General features: G+C 41.6%; 1 protein-coding gene across 1 annotated transcript in view; it reads left to right on the plus strand.

Annotated features, from left to right (window-relative positions):
* The window catches only part of MTUS1 (microtubule associated scaffold protein 1), a 147,485-nt gene that overhangs the window by 3,487 nt on the left and 125,838 nt on the right, over positions 1-18,160 (plus strand). Inside the window, exons 2-3 of the mRNA XM_077814560.1 lie at positions 479-674; positions 17,166-17,333. Of these exons, the coding sequence (XP_077670686.1) occupies positions 479-674; positions 17,166-17,333 (364 nt within the window). The remainder of the gene's footprint in view (positions 1-478; positions 675-17,165; positions 17,334-18,160) is intronic.

Below are 18,160 nucleotides of genomic sequence, written 5' to 3' on the forward strand. Positions count from 1 at the left end.
ATGTAGCCATGAAGACTTGTAGGATGCCACTAACTGCATTTCCTTCAGTTCTTTAGCCCACATGTGAACTACTACTTTACCATGAATTTATTTTGAGATAAACTACTTGATTCTTACCTGTACCCAAACAAATCAGGCATTCAGAATTAGGTTTAAATTATACCTAAGTTGCAACACTTTTTTTCTTTTGGCACAGACTTTAATATAGGTATCCATGACCAATTTGAAATTTTTAGTGTCCCCTCATATCCCAACCCATTATGTGACCTCTAAAAATGAATTATGTACATGCACATGCAGGGGATAACATTCATCTGTGTGTGTTCCTTTCCTGGACCAAATGATAACAAGCACCTACTTGAAATCACTTGCCTTTGTGACTAGTTTTCTTTCTGGTAATTGATGCTAAATGCCCCCCACCTACTTTATAAGCTAGCAGTGAAACAACTTGTTCTTACAATAACGTTGTGTTTTACAGGTTTCTTCAGCTAAAACTGGGGCAGCACAAGGAAAAAATATACACAAGGAAGTCCCTATCAGTCTTAGAAGTATACCTGCCCCCAAGGTGAAAGTGGTGCCTTCTGTGTTTCGCTCTAGGCGAGGAAGTGAAAATAAAAATGTGTGCGCAACTAAAATGTCATCTCCTCAAAGAGCTGTTTTGCCATCAAGTTCTGGTAAGAGAATTTCTATTAGGCTAACTGAGTCCTTAAAAACAAGGCATTAAACTTTACCATTATTCCAGTAGGTTAGTTTTATAACGTTAGTGACTAAGATATGTGACAGATCTGAACCCAGTCAGGAGTGCTGGAAACTACACAAAGGTTAAAGCAAGAACAGTAACAGTCCAAGCATCTCAATGTGTATCAACAGTCTGGAAGCTTCTCTTTTATTTAGTTTAGTCTGGGTTTCCTCTTATGAAAATGTCATCAGAAATGTTACTTGTGGTGGCTTTTGCCAGTGCAGATACTGGTGCATTAAAGCTGAGGAAATTGCTCTGTTTTCATGGACTACAGGAAAAAATGTGGGAGGGCAGTCACTTTAGGTTGCTGTTGACCTGATCAGGTGGTCTAGAGGAGTCTCTGGCCCTAAATAACTTCTTCCCTATCCTCTTTCCTCTAAATAGGAGGCAGAGGTTATATGACAGCCCGTGTCTACTAGATTTCTATCTTCAGTGTCCATAAATCTATTGTAGAAACAAGAGGCTACATGGATGAGTCTGAATTGTACAGTATTTGCATCTTTCACTTGGATGTATGATGATATAATTAAATTTGCAAAAACCAGTTTGTAGGTTCATTAGTCCCTAACAGGGCTTTACGAGAATGAGGAACTGGATTACAAACTACATCTACAACTAGCTCTCACCAGCTTCAAAGCACAGTTTTCATGACACTGGAGGGGCACCATTTTTAGGGTTAAACCTGATTTCTATCCCAACTATAAATCTCTGATTTAGCCATATTCCAATTCAATGTCTTCAAATCTCATCCAGTAAAGAATGCCCGAAGGAGGGTCTGGCAATATTGTGAGGAAAAGATATTAAGATTAAATATGTATAGGTTGCTAAGTGAAAATAGAATTGAAATCATTGGAAAGTTGTGAAAGCCAGAGAGAACAACTTACGATACCACATGTACAAAACTTTGTGATACCGTTCAGCAACTCCCCATGTTCATCTCAAGGGATTTCATAGGAGCCCCATTGCTTAGACTGAACAAAACACAAACTTGTACAATCCTCCATTTGCAAGGAAAGGGACTGAGTGAATTGATGAAATGAGGGGCTCGAATTCGTTGGCCTACTGGCCATTCAGCCTCAAACTGATTCTTCAGGGCTTCCTTCTGTTAGTCTTCCAGTTGACTAGTCAGACTTGGTAGTTGTAGACAACTAGTTCAGTTGTACAGTAAAAGCCCAGAAGGTTCTAGTAAGTGACATAGTTGATCTTACTTGTTGCAATAACGTAACTAATTACAAAGGTAGTTGGAACATAAAGGACTGAACTTGTAATATACTATAATTTGAAAAGCATACTCCCAACCCAGAAAAACTTGCTCTGCATTTTGCTTGACTTTCTCCCACCCAATTTATGATTTTAAAAAAGCACAAAATGCTCTCCTTAATTATACATGTGGTGAAGCATGTTAAAATCCTTCTCCACAGCCCTTTTGAAGGAGAAAACTGGTCGAATCAAGTGAATAGAGCTTATTTCTGACTTCCCTTGCCCAGTATTATGGCAAATATTTTTTTCGGCCTTTCATAGTTTCCCAAGGAGAACAGTAAGATTCTTTGATCAGCTGCAGCATACTCTAATGGTATAATAGAAAAATTAATATGAAATCTAACATCTATTCAAATAGCTTTCCCTATACAACAGTGAATATTTTTTAAAAACAGCTTTATTAGAAATGTATTTCAAGAAAGCTTCAAGTGACAATTGAAATATTGACCCAGTCATTCATTCATAATCGAAAAATACTTCCTTTTTAACTAATTTATCACTTCTCTTTATCTATGAATGAGTAATTTAGAAAAGTTCCAATAGTTAAAACTAGAACAGAAACTAGGCTGTAACAGTACATGGCAGTTTTAGATCACTGAATGTATGCCATTTATTGTACAAAGAATGGCTTGTCTAATAGAATTGAAACCAACTGAGTTTCCATTGTCCCTACGAACAACTGGTAAAGGTGACAGATAACCAGTCTTTCCTATAAAGTTTACATATACTTCCCGTTTTAACCATGGAGGTCAATCTTATTTCAAGGAACCATACAGTAAAGAGCTGGAATGACGAGAGCCGGGAAAACCATTTGCAGCAAACAATGTTTAGTTTACCTCTTGTGTTCAATGTCTGAACAGAGCTATGTCTACAGATTACCTCTTAGGTTTTTTTTTTTTTTTTAAAGTTCTGCCTCATTATTTAGTACTATGCAAGGCTTTACTAAGTACTAAAAAAGCTAACATACTTCCCAGGTCCTTTGATCTGAAAGCATGTTTTCAGGCTGTTTTCAGAAGCCTAGCAGAGAGGGTTCACATATATGCAAACCACCCCCCCGCCCCCAGCCTCCCAAATGCTTGCACATGCTCTCTGCCACAAATCTGATGTGGACAATCCAGAAGGATCAATGCCAGATTATGCATTGCAATGGGCAGATCCTGTAACTCTCACTTGCTTCTTTTTGAGAGGCAGAACCTCCTTCTTTAAAGATCCATCTTCATCCCAGACCAGTGGTGCTCTGTTTTATGGACGGGCTTATGGAAGGAGTTTCATCAACTGTTTTCAGTGGAGTCCTCTGTACTCTAACAAATTCCCATAGTCACCAACATACCTTACTGTAGGACTTGGTTTCACAGTAGCAGCCATGTTAGTCTGTATCCTCAAAAAGAAAAGGAGTACTTGTGGCACCTTAGAGACTAACAAATTTATTTGAGCATAAGCTTTTGTGAACTACAGCTCACTTCATCGGATGCATGCTTGGGTTGTTCCTGTGGACTGGTGTAGAACTTGCCAGGCACTCAAAGGCTATGCTTTCTGATCTAGTTCCTCCTGGATATCATTAATAGTGTTTTCAGCTAGTTCCTGTTTGGGACAGGCATTAACTCTTGAAGTCCACTAGTGTTGCCAAGTGTAGGGGGGCTCATCCCACTTTGGCTAGGTTGTTAAAGTCTATAGTCTATCTCAGACTTTGCTCGGTGGGTAGCAAGCCCTGTATGCAGACTTTGCACTCTTTTTCTCTTTGGTGCCCTCCAGTATGCTTTCCTTGTGTGTGATGTTACTTGAAGCAGTCACTTCGTTCTGGGTGGTGGGGTAACTCATGGCTCCTTTCTCTGCTATATCTCTTCACAGTTCTCCATACCTGTTATAGTTTTCACATCAGCATGACTACCTCTTTCCATATTTAATCAAGTTATTTCTTTCCCTAAATTCTGCCCTAAAGCAAGGCACAGAATAACGTCCTCAGTATTTGGAGGGTTCTTTACCTAAATGCGTATGAAGTGTTCAGGTGACAATTTTTGTCCTTTTGAGTGCCCTTGCAAGGGACTTAAAGCCTCCTGGTCATTCACTCCTCCTGGAGCTTTATTTCTTGTCAATACATTGGTAAGTCATCTTTACCAGTCCAGACGAACCTGTTCCGTCAGACTAATGATCACTTCCTGGTCAGCCTTTGTGACAGGGTCGGGCTAGATGGCCATAGGAGAGTAATAGAAGGCAGATATATTAGCCCCCGGCTAAGTAGGTCCCTTTTCCCTGGGTAAGGTAACAGGGACGGTTCCAGAACAATCAGGAACCTTCTGGAGACTATTAAGACAGGCTGATTAGAACACCTGCAGCCAATCACGAAGCTGCTATACTCAATTAAGGCAGGCTAATCAGAACACCTCGGTTTTAAAAAGGAGCTCTGTTCAGTTTGTGGTGTGCGTGTGAGGAGCTGGGAGCAAGAGGCACTCAGAGCTGAGAGTGAGAACGCGGACTGTTGGAGGATTGAGGTGTACAAGCATTATCAGACACCAGGAGGAAGGTCCTATGGTGAGGATAAAGAAGGTGTTGGGAGGAGGCCATGGGGAAGTAGCCTAGGGAGTTGACAGAAAGCAACTCTAGACAGCTGCATTCCACAGGGCCCTGGGCTGGAACCCGGAGTAGAGGGCGAGCCTGGGTTCCCCCCAAATCCTTCCAACTCCTGGTCAGACACAGGAGGAGTCGACCTGGACTATGGGTTCATGAAAACGGCCAAACTGAGGGCTGCTGTGAAGCTCCAAGGTGAGCAAATCAGCCAATAAGTGCAAGATCCACCAAGGCAGAGGAGGAACTTTGTCACGCTCTCCATAGAAATGCTTTGCTGGGCAGCTCACTGGAGCTCAGTTAGTGCTCAAACAATGTACTGCCCTGAGCCTCTGCATCAGCCAATGCATAATTTGGACACAATGGTCAGGAAATCAGACTTTAAGGCTAGAAAGAAACATACTGATCTTTCAGTCTGACCTCAGCATAATGTAGGTGATTGAGTGCAACCAGTCATTAGTATTAAGCCTGCAACTGGAGGGAGAAATCTCACTGGCTGTGTATATTAGTGACAAACTAGAGGACTTTTCATTGTGTATCCAAACCAGACTCTGCTCTCATGTGTTAATGGATAACTACTACTGTTATCCAGAGTCCATGTAAGATCTGCAGATAGTAGGTTCAGTTAGAATAGACAGTGAACTGTCAGCAGGGGAAACACAGGTAAAAGTTAATGGATGGTAAAATTGCTTTCTTTGTCATGTGTCTCAAATTGTCTTAAAGCTAAAGTAGGTCACTCCATGAAGCTGTGCCTGGTATTAATTTGGTAGATTAGACTTCCTTTCTTCTTGCCAAGTACTGTGGAGGCCTGGTTTTAATGCAGGGGGATTGGGATAAACCTGATCCATAACCTTAGCAACAGAACCTAGAATAAAGGAATAAATACACCTAGACATCCAGCTTCCTAAGGGAAATATTCTTCGATCTATGCAGTTTCATTTTTGGCATTCACAACAAACTGTGCACTATGGGGTTCAACATATCTACTCCTTTTAGTTTCAAGGCACACTCTTGTTTTTAATGCATTGCACCTGAAGCAGGATGCATGTTGTAACAATGCTTGCAGAGACTGGCTTTAACAGTCCAAAGATAAGTATTGTCTGAAATATATCTATACCCATGAGAAAACTTTCCTCTTGGAGTAAGGTGTGTACCAGTTCCTGCAGGGCAATTTCTTGGTACTAGATCATAACTTGTAAAGACTTGCTGAGATATTTTCGTACCATTCCTCAGCCATACTCATTAACCTTGAATTTTGTTGAGGATTCTCTCTGAGAAGACCAAACTAATAACCTTTTTTCCTCTTCTTGAACTAATTGTAAGGGGAGAGACTATGTATTCTGCAACAGTGAATGCTTTTCCAAGTCAGTTACTATGTAGTCTAATGAAACAGAAATTTGACAACTTGTATCCGTAATATAAAGTACGTACACAACATTACATGCTACCTGTAGGGATCAATCCTACTGATGAACAAAATGTTCCTAAAAACTAGCAGCGTGAGTAGCTGGCTAACTTTGAGAATTTGGGATGGGTCTTTTGACTTAAAGAAAAATTCTTTATCAAGTCTTCATAATACAAAGAAGCTTGGCAATTAGATTTGCTCTGAAGTAGGATCTTTTGATTGGAGAGGTGTTTTCCTCCCTCCCCCATCCCCTCCATGGGAAGGGGATGGTTGGAAAGAGTGTTGGGTGTGTAGAGAAGAGTGAAAATAGTTAAGCAGATGTTGGGTATAGATGTGGACAACAATAGGAAAAAGCACACTGGATCTAGTCACATCTGGCTTTATCCTGCTTTTTGTATACCATTAATCCCTTTGTCTCCCTACAGTGCTTGCCATTAAAAAACCAGTGCTTTCCAACAGTGTTACATGAGGCTGCTTTCATCTATTCTTGATAAAAATCAAGTGTGATTGTCCTATTTATCATATGATATTTGCAGGTAAATGTTGACTTTTATTTAACTGTCACATCTGTGCATCGGTGGACTGATTGCTGGTTCTATTTGTTGTCACAGCATTGATTTATTCAAATCTCGTAGCTTGGGAACTTGCCCAGCTGCACTGCAAAAACCTGAATAGCACCAGGCTGTAGTGTAGCACTGCTGATACTCAGAAGCCTTCTTATCCCTGTAGCAAAGATTGTGCAGGATCATGGTATGGAGGCCAAAGCTTAAATTGGGTGAGATGACAGGGAGAAAAGCATAGAAACCAGAATATGAAGGTCCTGTGATGGCCTATTGGCAGAAGTGGAGTAGGCAGGCGTTGCTACAGTAACACATGTTGCCACTGGTAGAGCTGCAGCCAGCCTCCTGGAGGCTGAAGCACACCTGGCTGCTACCAGTACTCCTTGCGGAATTCATGTCTCCTGCAGATATTCTTTTTCTGCAGGGAAGCAAAGATAACTTTCTGATGGGGAAGCAAAGGAAAGCCACAAGAGTGGTCATGCAGCCCTCCCCAGCAGTGTTTTTGGGTTCCCAGAGCAGCCGGCAGAGAGATAAATAACCATGTGGGGGGAGAGAAGGGGGGGTGGGGGGGACACAGTGCTTGGGGACACCCCAACCTATGGCTCCTATCCTATGCTGGGCTCAGCTGCTAGTCCTGGCTTGGCTGGCGGTTGGAGAGGATGGGACTTCATCTTCCCCTGCATGGAGCAGCGGGGGCTAGGTCAGATCCACCCTCAAATCTCCCCTGGCTGCAGGAAGCTCTGCACCCTCCCCTGCTTCCTGCTCCCATTACTCCTCAGCTGCAGGGGGAGGGGTCACTGTATGGGGAGTTTTTCCACTGTTCACCTAACCTATGTGCATCTAGACCCCCCCCAACGCGTCCTGCTGAGCCTCACCTTCCCACTCACCTGCACCTAGACCCACGGCAGAGTCCTATTATTCCTGCATTTGGAACCCCCCAACTAGGCCCTGCACCCAGATCCCCCCTACTGCACCTAGATCCCTGCACTGAGCCACCTGCACCCAGATTACCCCACATGGAACCCTCTCAATCCACATCTGGATTTCCCTTCTCCCCCTTCCCCCCCAACTCCTCCACACTTGGATCCTGTTGGGCTGAGCCTGCCCATCCACACCTGTTGTGGAGGGGCAGGCCCAGCACGGCCCTTGAACTGTGTCAGGGTCAGGTGCAACCTCATTGCTGAGTTAATATCCCAGGCAGGAGCTGCAGCATGATCTCCCACCTCTATGCAGCCAGTGGCCCATGCTGGAGCCTCTACCTTTCTGAGAAATAAAATTTGCAGGATTTCAAAATACTGTGCGAAGAATTTTTTTTGTGTGCGTGTGCATGCGGATGTGGAACTCCCTCGGGAGTATACCAGGGGACTGCTGGCCCTGCAGCACGGACTGCAGGCAGCAGAGGGAAGAGGAACAAAAGAAGTAGGGAATGCAATTCTCTGTGGGACAATTTCAATTCAGCCCCACAATGGCAAAACATAGGGTTGTTGGCACAATTCTGCTGCCTCTGCCTGGGCCCAGTACAGCTGTGTCAGTGGGGTGGCTCCAACCCTACTGAATGCATTTTGGGGCAAAGTGGAAAATCTGGAGGGTTGCGTGGGAAGGAGTGTTCTGAGCCTGTCAATGTTGGGTGAATGAGGGTTCAGAGCAAGGGCCATATTTCTGAGCTATTAAGTGCTTAAATAAAGAGCCACACCTTGGATGGAGTGGGGCGGACAGCATGTTTCTGCTCGGGTGGGGGGAACTGAAGGGGTTTGGAAGGTTCTGGGCAGAGAGTAACTGTCACTTGAAGTTGTGAATGAATTGGTGCTGTGGAGCATAGAGGAAAATGGTAAGATTCTGAAATAAAGGGTGAGGTTGGAACTGAGGGGGTAGTAAGGGGGTAGCAGAGACAATAATATTGTTCTCGTTGTGATGGGGTAAGGCCAGATGGCTATAGAAAAGTAGTGGGAGATAGATATATTAGCTCCAGGCTCAACAAATCCCTGGTACCAGGATAAGTGAAATGGCAGCAAGTCAATTAAGACACCTGGGGCCAATTAAGAACTTTCCAGAAGGCAGGGAGAAGGCTAGGTTGATTGGGACACCTGAAGCCAATCAGGGGCTGGCTGAAGCTAGTTAAAAGCCTCCCAGTTAGTCAGGTGGGTGTGCATGTCAGGAGCTCTGGGAGGAAGTTGTGCTGTTGGAAAGGCTGAGTAGTATACACCATATCAGGCACAAGGAAAGAGGCCCTGAGGTAAGGGTGAAGTGGAGCTTGAGGAAGTGAGGGCTGCTGTGGGGGAAGTAGCCCGGGGAAGTAGCCCAGGGAATTGTACATGTCATGTTTCTAAAAGGTCAGCTACCATAGCTGATACTATTAGGGTGCCTGGGCTGGAGCCTGGAGTAGGGGGTGGGCCTGGGCTCCCCTGCCCCCCTTTGCCCTCTGATTAATCACTGAGACTGGGAGATAACAGACTGCAAGGAAGGATAACTTCTCCTCACCTCCCTCGCTGGCTTATGATGAAAATGGCTCAGTAGACTGTGACCCTTGTCTCTGGAGAGAGAAGGGTTACATGGAGGGTCACAGTGAGCCTCTGAGGCTAGCGAAATCCGCCAGGAAACGCGGGACCCATGGAGGCAAGGACAGAGCTTTGTCACACCATGCTCTGTCCCACTTGTTCATTCTGGAAGGGGAGGTGATGGACAGGGAATAGTGAAATTGTTTTCTTCTTGCTTACCAAAATATTGCTGTGTAACACGCATGACAATGCACTAGTTTTATTTTGAAAACATTAACTTGTAGGGGGAGGGGTGTTTGTGTACACACAAGCTGCTTGCTTACAGCTCCACCGTATTTTTGGCGTGAGCTGCTACTGGGTCCTAAATCTGTGCTAAAGAGGAACATTTTCATAATGACTTGTGGATAAATGAACTAATATTATAGAAGGCCATCTCATGTATGGAATGGGATTTTGCCTCGAGTCATGTTATCCCCACAATCAGTGTGTCTCAACCATTCTAGACTACTGTACTTCTTTTAGGAGTCTGATTTGTCTTGCATACCCCAAGTTTCACTTCATTTAAAAACTACTTGCTTATCAAGTCGGACTTAAAAGTACAAAAGTCTCACAGCGCACTGACTGAAAAATTGCTTATTTTCTCATTTTTACCATATTATAAAATAAATTGGAATATAAATATTGTATTTACATTTTACTGTATAGAACATAGAGCACTATAAACAAGTCGTATGAAATTTTAGTTCTGATTTCGCTAGTGCTTTTTATGTAGCCTGTTGTAAAGCTAGGCAAATATCTAGATGAGTTGATGTATCCCCTGGAAGACCTCTGTGTACTGTGAGGGGTTAAGATCCAGAGTCCTATATAAAGAGAAGTACTTAAAGGAACAGCAACAACATAACTTACTTGTCTGAGAACTCTCAATGTTATTATTAGTAATACCCCAGACTATCATAATGAAAACTTGTCTACATTTTTATTTCCTTGTTTAGTATATTTGACAGATGTTTGTGAATTGATAGTTTAAATCTTTTCCCTCAATAGTTTGCCACTCTACTTTGTTAGACCCACAAATGGAAGAGAAATATTTTGAAAAATAAATGTCTGGTAACACTTCATTGATAGTGGGACTTAAACATTTGTGTAGAGGCTCGTCTGTTCTTTGTGTGTAGTTGCTCTGATCAGCACTATAAAAGCAGATAGGATTAATAAATTTCAGAAAGCTAGCTGAGCTAGACTGTAGCACAGTCTACTAGTAGACTTAGTAGAACAATCCTTGGAATTCTCAGCTAGTTGTCTGAAATTTGTTAATCCTGCCTTTGTTTTTATAGTGCTTATCAGAGCAACTACACACGATTACAAAAATATTTAAAGATGAGTCTGCTGGGAACAATGCCTTTGTGTATCATTTCCCATGATTTACTTAATACTCTTGACATCTGCTGAAAATGTCTCATATTAGAGAAAACAGTTAAGGACTGCATTCATTTTAAAATGGCCAAAACTGCCTTCTCCTACAGATTAAAAGTAGATACATTTTGTCATGTCTCTAAAATTCAAAATATCCTCTTAAAATTACTGAACAAGTTTTAACCCTTCCAGATAGGGACAACTATTTTTTTTTCACTTTCATTTTAAAAAAAAAATATATCCAGGAATCCCAACCGTAATCTTAAAGGTGTAAAACTGTCAAGATTCAGAACTGGTTCTTTTTCATGTTTGAGTTTTTCTCTGCAGTTCTAAGAGAAACATTCCCAACCATCTTCCTTTGTGCACTTAATCTACCCAAATTTCCTGCTGGGAAAAGCCCCAAGGCTTGTATTCCTCCTGCATGTCACAAAGCTCCATGAATTGTGGAAGCTTTTCAATCAGTCCTAAACCTGAAATATTTAAATATGGCTTTGGTAAATGATGCTTTACCCTCAGAATTGGAATCTACCTTTAATCCTAGTGTTCAGTTGACAGTAAAGCATGAAAAGCAGAATTATAAACACAGGTCTCTAATCAATGTGGAAGTATGTTGGTACCGAGTATCTTTCTTCCTGTCACTTTTGATGAGGGCTGGGATTGTATAGGTTTTACAGAGGAAATGTTTAAATTGAGATTTTATGTGGGGAGGATGGAGGCATAGATCTGGTGAGAGACAATCTAACTTCTGACTACTTGATTTTTTTGTCTCAAGCATATTTTCCCAGTAAGGCTTCTGTAGCACAGGAAGTTCCAAGGTCAGCAGCAAGAAGCTTTTAAAGTTATTTTAGCCCATGATGATCTGCTCAAGACACAAGTGAGATTGACTTTTTGGTTTAGATCATGAAGTTTGAGCTTAGCAAGTCTTGATAAATGAACATTGTTATGTGAACGTTTTTCATTCTGGTACAAGAGGTACTTTTAACCTACTTGACGCTATGTAGTTATTACATACTGGTTTTTTGGTTTTTTTGGTTAAAGTTCTAAGCAGTAGCCAACTCATTACTCCAGGGATGAGGAATGCAGTATTTCTCACTCGACACTACAGTAACTAGAATAAATAATGGATTCAGGCTTATTACACTGACAGGATGGGTGACTGCTTTTATTCTTTATAACACTGCTTATTCTATATCTGTCCTAGTGTCTTCTGACTGGCCATGCTGTTCTTCCAGTGATACTACCGAATATGCCATATCGGCCTGTTTCTCTCTCAGTAGTCTTGGGACTCTTTTCTGTGCTGTTCCCTATCTAAGGAACGCCCTTTTTCTGGTCTGGTTTGTAAAGTCACTACTATCCTTTTTAAATATCTCTTGAAGTTCCACTTCATTATGCCTACAGGAAACTTGTTAATTAAGCCTTCTACTTAATTCTATATAGAGTTCTCATATAAAAAAAAAACCCTGTTCCCTCATGCTATGCACTAGAGTTTGCTAATTAACGGTATAATCTTAATGAGGCTCCTCCTTTTTGTTCCCTGATCTTATGTCATATCTGAAATTGGTCTAACTTCGAGGGGCAAGGATCTTGTCTTACCAGTATTGGGAGGCTTCAGCACATATATGGGGTGCTGTTAAAATATAACAAACAACTGTAGTAACATGAGGGAATTGAGATGTTTATATTTTTAAGCATGGGAGATTTGGATTGAATTGGTAGTTGTCACAGACTTCCTTTGTGAATTTTGGTAAGTGAACTTCTCAGTGCATTTGTTCCCTTGGGGGGTACCTCTTTTCTTTTACAAGGAGGCCTTCTGAGGATAAACTATAAATGGCTGGGAGGTGTTTCCAATACCAGCATAGGAGAGGGGGCATATAAGCACTTTAGAATGCACTTGTAGTATGTAGTCGAGGAAGCTCTAGGATTTTAATGAAAATTCAAATAAGTTAATGTCATAGAAACATAGAATATCAGGGTTGGAAGGGACCTCAGGAGGTCATCTAGTCCAGTGGTTCTCAAAGGTGGTCCACCGCTTGTTCAGGGAAAGCCCCGGCGGGCCCGACCGGTTTGTTTACCTGCTGTGTCCGCAGGCCTTTGTTTACCTGCTGTGTCCGCAGGTTTGGCCGATCGCGGCTCCCACTGGCCGCGGTTCGTCGCTCCAGGCCAATGGGGGCTGCGGGAAATGGCACAGGCCAAGGGACATGCTGGCCGCCCTTCCCACAGCCCCCATTGGCCTGGAACAGCGAACTGCGGCCAGTGCGAGCCGCAATTGGCCGAACGTGCAGACGTGGCAGGTAAACAAACCAGTCCGGCCCGCTAGGGGCTTTCCCTGAACAAGCGGCAGACTGGCTTTGAGAACCACTGATCTAGTCCAACCACCTGCTCAAAGCAGGACCAATCCCCAATTTTTGCCCCAGATCCTTAAATGGCCCCCTCAAGGATTGAACTCAGGACCCTGGGTTTAGCAGGCCAATGCTCAAACCACTGAGCTATCCCTCCCCCCTACTTGAGATGGTATGTCAACTTGAGATGATTCTCCAAGTGGGAGGAATAAAAATACTGAGCAAAAGGTTAGTTATGATGATACTGAGGCAATACTTTGCATTTTTATACTGCCTTCAATCTAGGAGCTCAGTGTAGCTTCAGAATGTTCTTGGAAGTTAGATAAGTATTCTGCAGCTGGAAAACTGAATTAAGATTAAGTGATTTCAGTTGCCAGTAGAAATCTGCAGCAGAGCTGAGAATAAAACAAAGGTCTCATGACTCCATCCTGTGCTTTGAACCAAATACCATATTCCCCCTCTGGAAGAGGTATGTTAATATTTTTTAGCCACAAGGTGAAGTGGCTGAATTAACCACATTCCAGAGTGTAGGAACTAATCCAGGAAATATTTTGAGATGTAATTATTCAGTTTTTTTCATAGCATTTATCATTCTGCTCTTAAGTTTGTAAATTAGAGGAAGGAACTCTTTCCAATTTACAGGTGATACCTGGTTTTTATGGTTTCTTCTTGGAATTAGCTACTTAGTGATCTCAGACCACGACCACTTGGAGATTTCCTCCCCCAAATTAATTTTTCTAAAACTGCAGTTTGGTGTTCGGTAGTCACTCTTACAAATATTTTCCAAGAGAGCACTGATCTCTAGGGAACCAAAAAGAACATGGGTCACCTATGAACAGGACCTGTACTTGACATTTCCAGAGCTGGGAACTCAGCACCATTGAACTGGCTATGTTCGTATGTTAATTCTCAAAATGACTTTTGTTATAAATCTGCTGCATTCTCAAGACTTTTGAGCTTTGAAAACAAATGAAGGGATCTGGAGATATTTTCAGATGTTAAATTCAGGATGCACTGTTCACAGGGGTGAAAGTAAGTCTAGGGACTTACTGGTGTGGGGGCTGGGCTGGGGCTGGCTCTGGTCCCCAGAAGGGAGCGGGGTCTCAGGCGGAGGGGGTGGGGGAGGTCAGAGCCAGCCCCGACCCACCCTGTACCAGCAAGTGCCTCATTCCCCCTCCCCGGGGTAACAGTGGCAGCCGGGGCCTCTGGCAGCAGTTTAAAGGGCCCTGGGCGCTTTAAATCGTCCCTGGAGCCCCGCCACCGCTTCCCCAGGGCTCCGGGGACGGGGCTCTGGCCGCCACTACCATCCTAGGCCGTTGAAATCGTCCCCAGATCATGCTGGAGCCCTGGGGAAGCAGCGGCGGGGCTCCAGCAGGGGATGGTTTAAAGGGCCCAGGGCTCGACCGCCGCTACCACCCCGGGCCCTTTAAATCGCCGCTCCAGCCCTGCCGCCGCTACCCCAGGGCTCCGGCAGCGGGGCTCCGGCAGCAATTTAAAGGGCCGGGGGCTCCAACTGCTGCTGGGAGCCGCAGGTCCTTTGAATTGCGCCTGGGGAAGCCGATCCACCCCGGTACGGCGCACCAGCTTTTGCCGGTATGCGGTACCGGTGCATACTGGCTTATTTTCACCTCTGGCTGTTCAAGCAGGGTTTCTGGAAGTCTTTCTCACACTCAGCTTCCAGATCTCTAGGGTGGAAGTTCATGGAAAGAATGAATCAGCCTCTCCTTCTGCTTCCCAAGATGAACCCAGCAAGATCCCCCTCAATGCCTGGCAGGCACACCATTCTTGATACATAGTGTATAACAGGTGGCTAACTGAACAAATACAGATTCTAATGAACATGAAAATAATGCAAATTCAGCTTGTACTGTTTCTATACTACCTGATTCTGGAAGTTCTGTAGCATTCTTACTTTGCCAAGAGTCTAATGTAGACTGTGGAAGAGGAGTCGTATATTTAAAAAAAAATAAAAAATCATTTACTACATCAATTAGAGCAAGTCATTCTATAAAGTAAAAATTATTCTTGACCCTCTTCAAAAAAAAAAAAAAAAAGTTGGTAGAGGTTGCTTTGTGGCTTTAAATTTTCTCCGTTTGGGAGCTGTTTAGCTTCATTTGTTTTAATTTACACCAATCACAATTCGTACCAGACAGAGGTTTCTGGTGTCATGGAAACTCCCAGAAAAGATCCAAACACTCAAGAATGGATTCTAAATGTTTCTATGCTTGCTTAAGTACTTCATTACCTTGTTGCAATAACTTGCAAACCAGAAAAAAATCACACAAACCTGGCTCTTTACCAGGTCTCAGATTTAAAACTAGAGTGATGTAGTGACATTTTTCTCAGATCAGTTACTCTTACAAAATGTACACTTAACATGTCAAAATAAGTAGTAAAACAGCACTTAGTAAAGGGTTTCTTTTTTGGCACACTTGTGTCACTCATCTAATTTGCAAAATTCAGTAATCTGCAATGCATCTTAATGATCAGGGTGACTTAATGAGGTCTTGCTACACATTTGTAACTTGCATATACAAGTGGAACATATATAAGAGCATTTATAACTGCTCTTTTGTGTAGTTCAATAGTAAACTAACTAATTACTTTACCTACACTTAATTTTTAGTATTAAACAGGCCAGCATTGCCTAAAACGCCATGAATTGTTTCTTCTTGGCTTGAAACTTTATGGACATAATCTTACAGCACCATCTGGTGTTGAGAAGTGTATTCATTTATGCTGAGATGCATATAAAGTCATGAAGCATCTTCCTTCCTAAATCTCCATGTAGTGTCCTACTTTATAAGACAGCCTAAAGCTTTTATGATCATCATACAAATCTTACGTATTTACAATGTCACTTAATCCCTCATGCCCAAGAGTGAGAGGGGGACTGTTGACATACCAATATGAAAACCAATATGGAATAAACTGAAATAATTTAAATACCTCGTTTAATCATATGGCAACTAAACTATCTTGTGGGTCTCATACATGGTATTAATCTGAATTATGTGGTCATGGCAAGTGGATAAGGAGAAAGGGGAAGTCCTTTTTTTCTTGGTGAAACTGATGTGCTGTATTTTAACATTGCATGTTCTGTCTAAAACAAAACATGCCTAAGAAGAGATTACATCCAGAGGAAAGGAATTCAGGTAAAACTTTAGTGATCATAATATCCAGAGGCCTGTATCTCTGCACTTCTAAAATAGTATTTAATCTTCTCACTCTTGTTTTGTTTACATATAAAAAGCTTACCTTACTTGTCCTGTTACAAGGTGATTTGGAAAGCTCAGCACCTGAAATCAGATGTAAAGTGGCATTAATCAGAGCTGGCAAATGACAATCCAGTGATAGTTTAATATACCATTTTTCAATTAAAATTATGGGAACAAGAAAATTCTGATATACATAATTTCTCCTGCGGTCATAATCCTTTATTTTAATCCTAATGCATGTTAGTACAGTTTTCCTGGAATGGAGCTGTAAATCCATTTGGCTAAACATATTCAATTGCAGATTCTCTGGCTTAAATAGTAAAGTTGTCCTGTTGATTACTACTCCAGTAAATGTCATCTGAAAGTGACCATAATAACCTATTTGAGATAGAATGGAGGTATATTTAATACTTTTCACTTTTGTCACTTCTGTTCACAAGCTTCAATTGATAGGATATGGTAAATTATGCAAAAACATCCTTGTGCCAGTATACCTGAATGGCAACAAAGTTCTGAGAATCCTATTTATCCAATCTTGCAGACCCAGAAGTCTTTTAACTTATCATTTAAAATATAGTAGAACTTGCTGTTCTTGTTCATTGCTTGTGCTTGTTCTACTCGCATATGGCTCAATTTACTTTGCAAAAGAAATTGCATACTGGTGCTATTTGTCCCTCATATGAAAATCAGCATACGTTAAGCTTCAGCCATCGGCATGGAAATATTTTCTGATCATTTATGGTTTCAAAAACAGGAAAGAATCTGAGTGCCTTTTGAGATAGAGGTAGTATTTAGAATTGCCAGTATAGAGAACTGTAACATGTTTTGTCCTTCCAAGATGGATTTTGACTTTCCCAAGTCAGGCACTTGCACAGAAGCACTGATTTGTGGAATCTGGGCAGATCCTATTTTGATCATTCTATCCAAAGTGCACAGATGAAACTGGATACTTTTGACATTGTATTAAAACAGTCTTATGGTAAGTCAAATCTTGGACTTAAACCTTTAAGGTGTTGTTTTTACTACACTTCTTTAAATGATATATGTGGCATAAAATTATTTTTATTTATATATAACAAAATATGCCTTTCTTATTTGGGCCAGACTTTATCCTTATATCTGTAGCAGCAGTAAGCGTCCCTTTAAAGTTCTATCTCTTTCTCCCTTAAATTACCAGGAGTGGAAACTTCTTCCAGAGGGAAGCCTGCCTCCATGAAAACATCTCTAGCATCTTGGACCAGTTCTGGCAAATCACTAACTAAATCAAAAGTACCCATTCGGAGAACTCCTAGCATCTCTTCAATCAGTAGTACCCAGAGTGAGCAAAGTACTTGCAGTAATAATTGTAAGTATCTTTGTCAGAGTTCTCTGCTGTTAACAGTTGTTCTCCACGACCAAATTCTTCAATCCTTAGCTGGCAAAAATTTATTTGAATGGGATTATTGCCTAGCTAAGGATTACTAGTTTTGGCCCTTAAGAATTTTGCCTTTTTATGTGTCTTTCATCCTGTAGTCTTCTCAGTTGAAGGGTCTTGAGACTTGGTGCCTGACTTAGCAAAAATGAACTTCTTAAAAAAAAAAAAAAAAACACAACAACTTTCTACGCTCTCTTGGTGCATTCCAAAACTTCCTGGCATTACTGAGCACGATGCTTTCCTTGAAAGGGCTTTTTGTACATGGTGTAATAAGTTCAGAAAGTTTGAGCATTGTGAATTGGATGCCTGTTGTAACACTGAGAACAGTGCAACACAGCCCCTTTTTACCCATTTTTTGATGAACTATAATTCATATGTTATCCTCGTGTGTTCTTAATGAAATGTACTATATAGATGAGACTTTAACATTTAATTGCTTTCTTGCTTGAAAGTTCTGAAATACACAGTTTCAAATTACTAAACTAAAGTAAATATAATCAGTACATTTGGGTGTACAATTTAAATGTAAAAAGAATGAATTCTTGATAAAATGATCAGTCTAAATTACATATTGTTTATGGTCTTAAATAGTGGATAAACTAATGAAAACTCTTGTATATCGGTTGCAGGAATATTACAGAATGAAAAACCAGCAAAAAGCAACATAGAATCACTTTCCCTATCTATGGGTTAATTTAACATTAAAGCTATTTAAATTTAAATTTAAATCTCATCTTACTATTATATTGTCCTATTCT

The sequence above is a fragment of the Eretmochelys imbricata genome, chromosome 4 (assembly GCF_965152235.1).
Source record: "Eretmochelys imbricata isolate rEreImb1 chromosome 4, rEreImb1.hap1, whole genome shotgun sequence".
Taxonomy (NCBI): domain Eukaryota; kingdom Metazoa; phylum Chordata; order Testudines; family Cheloniidae; genus Eretmochelys; species Eretmochelys imbricata.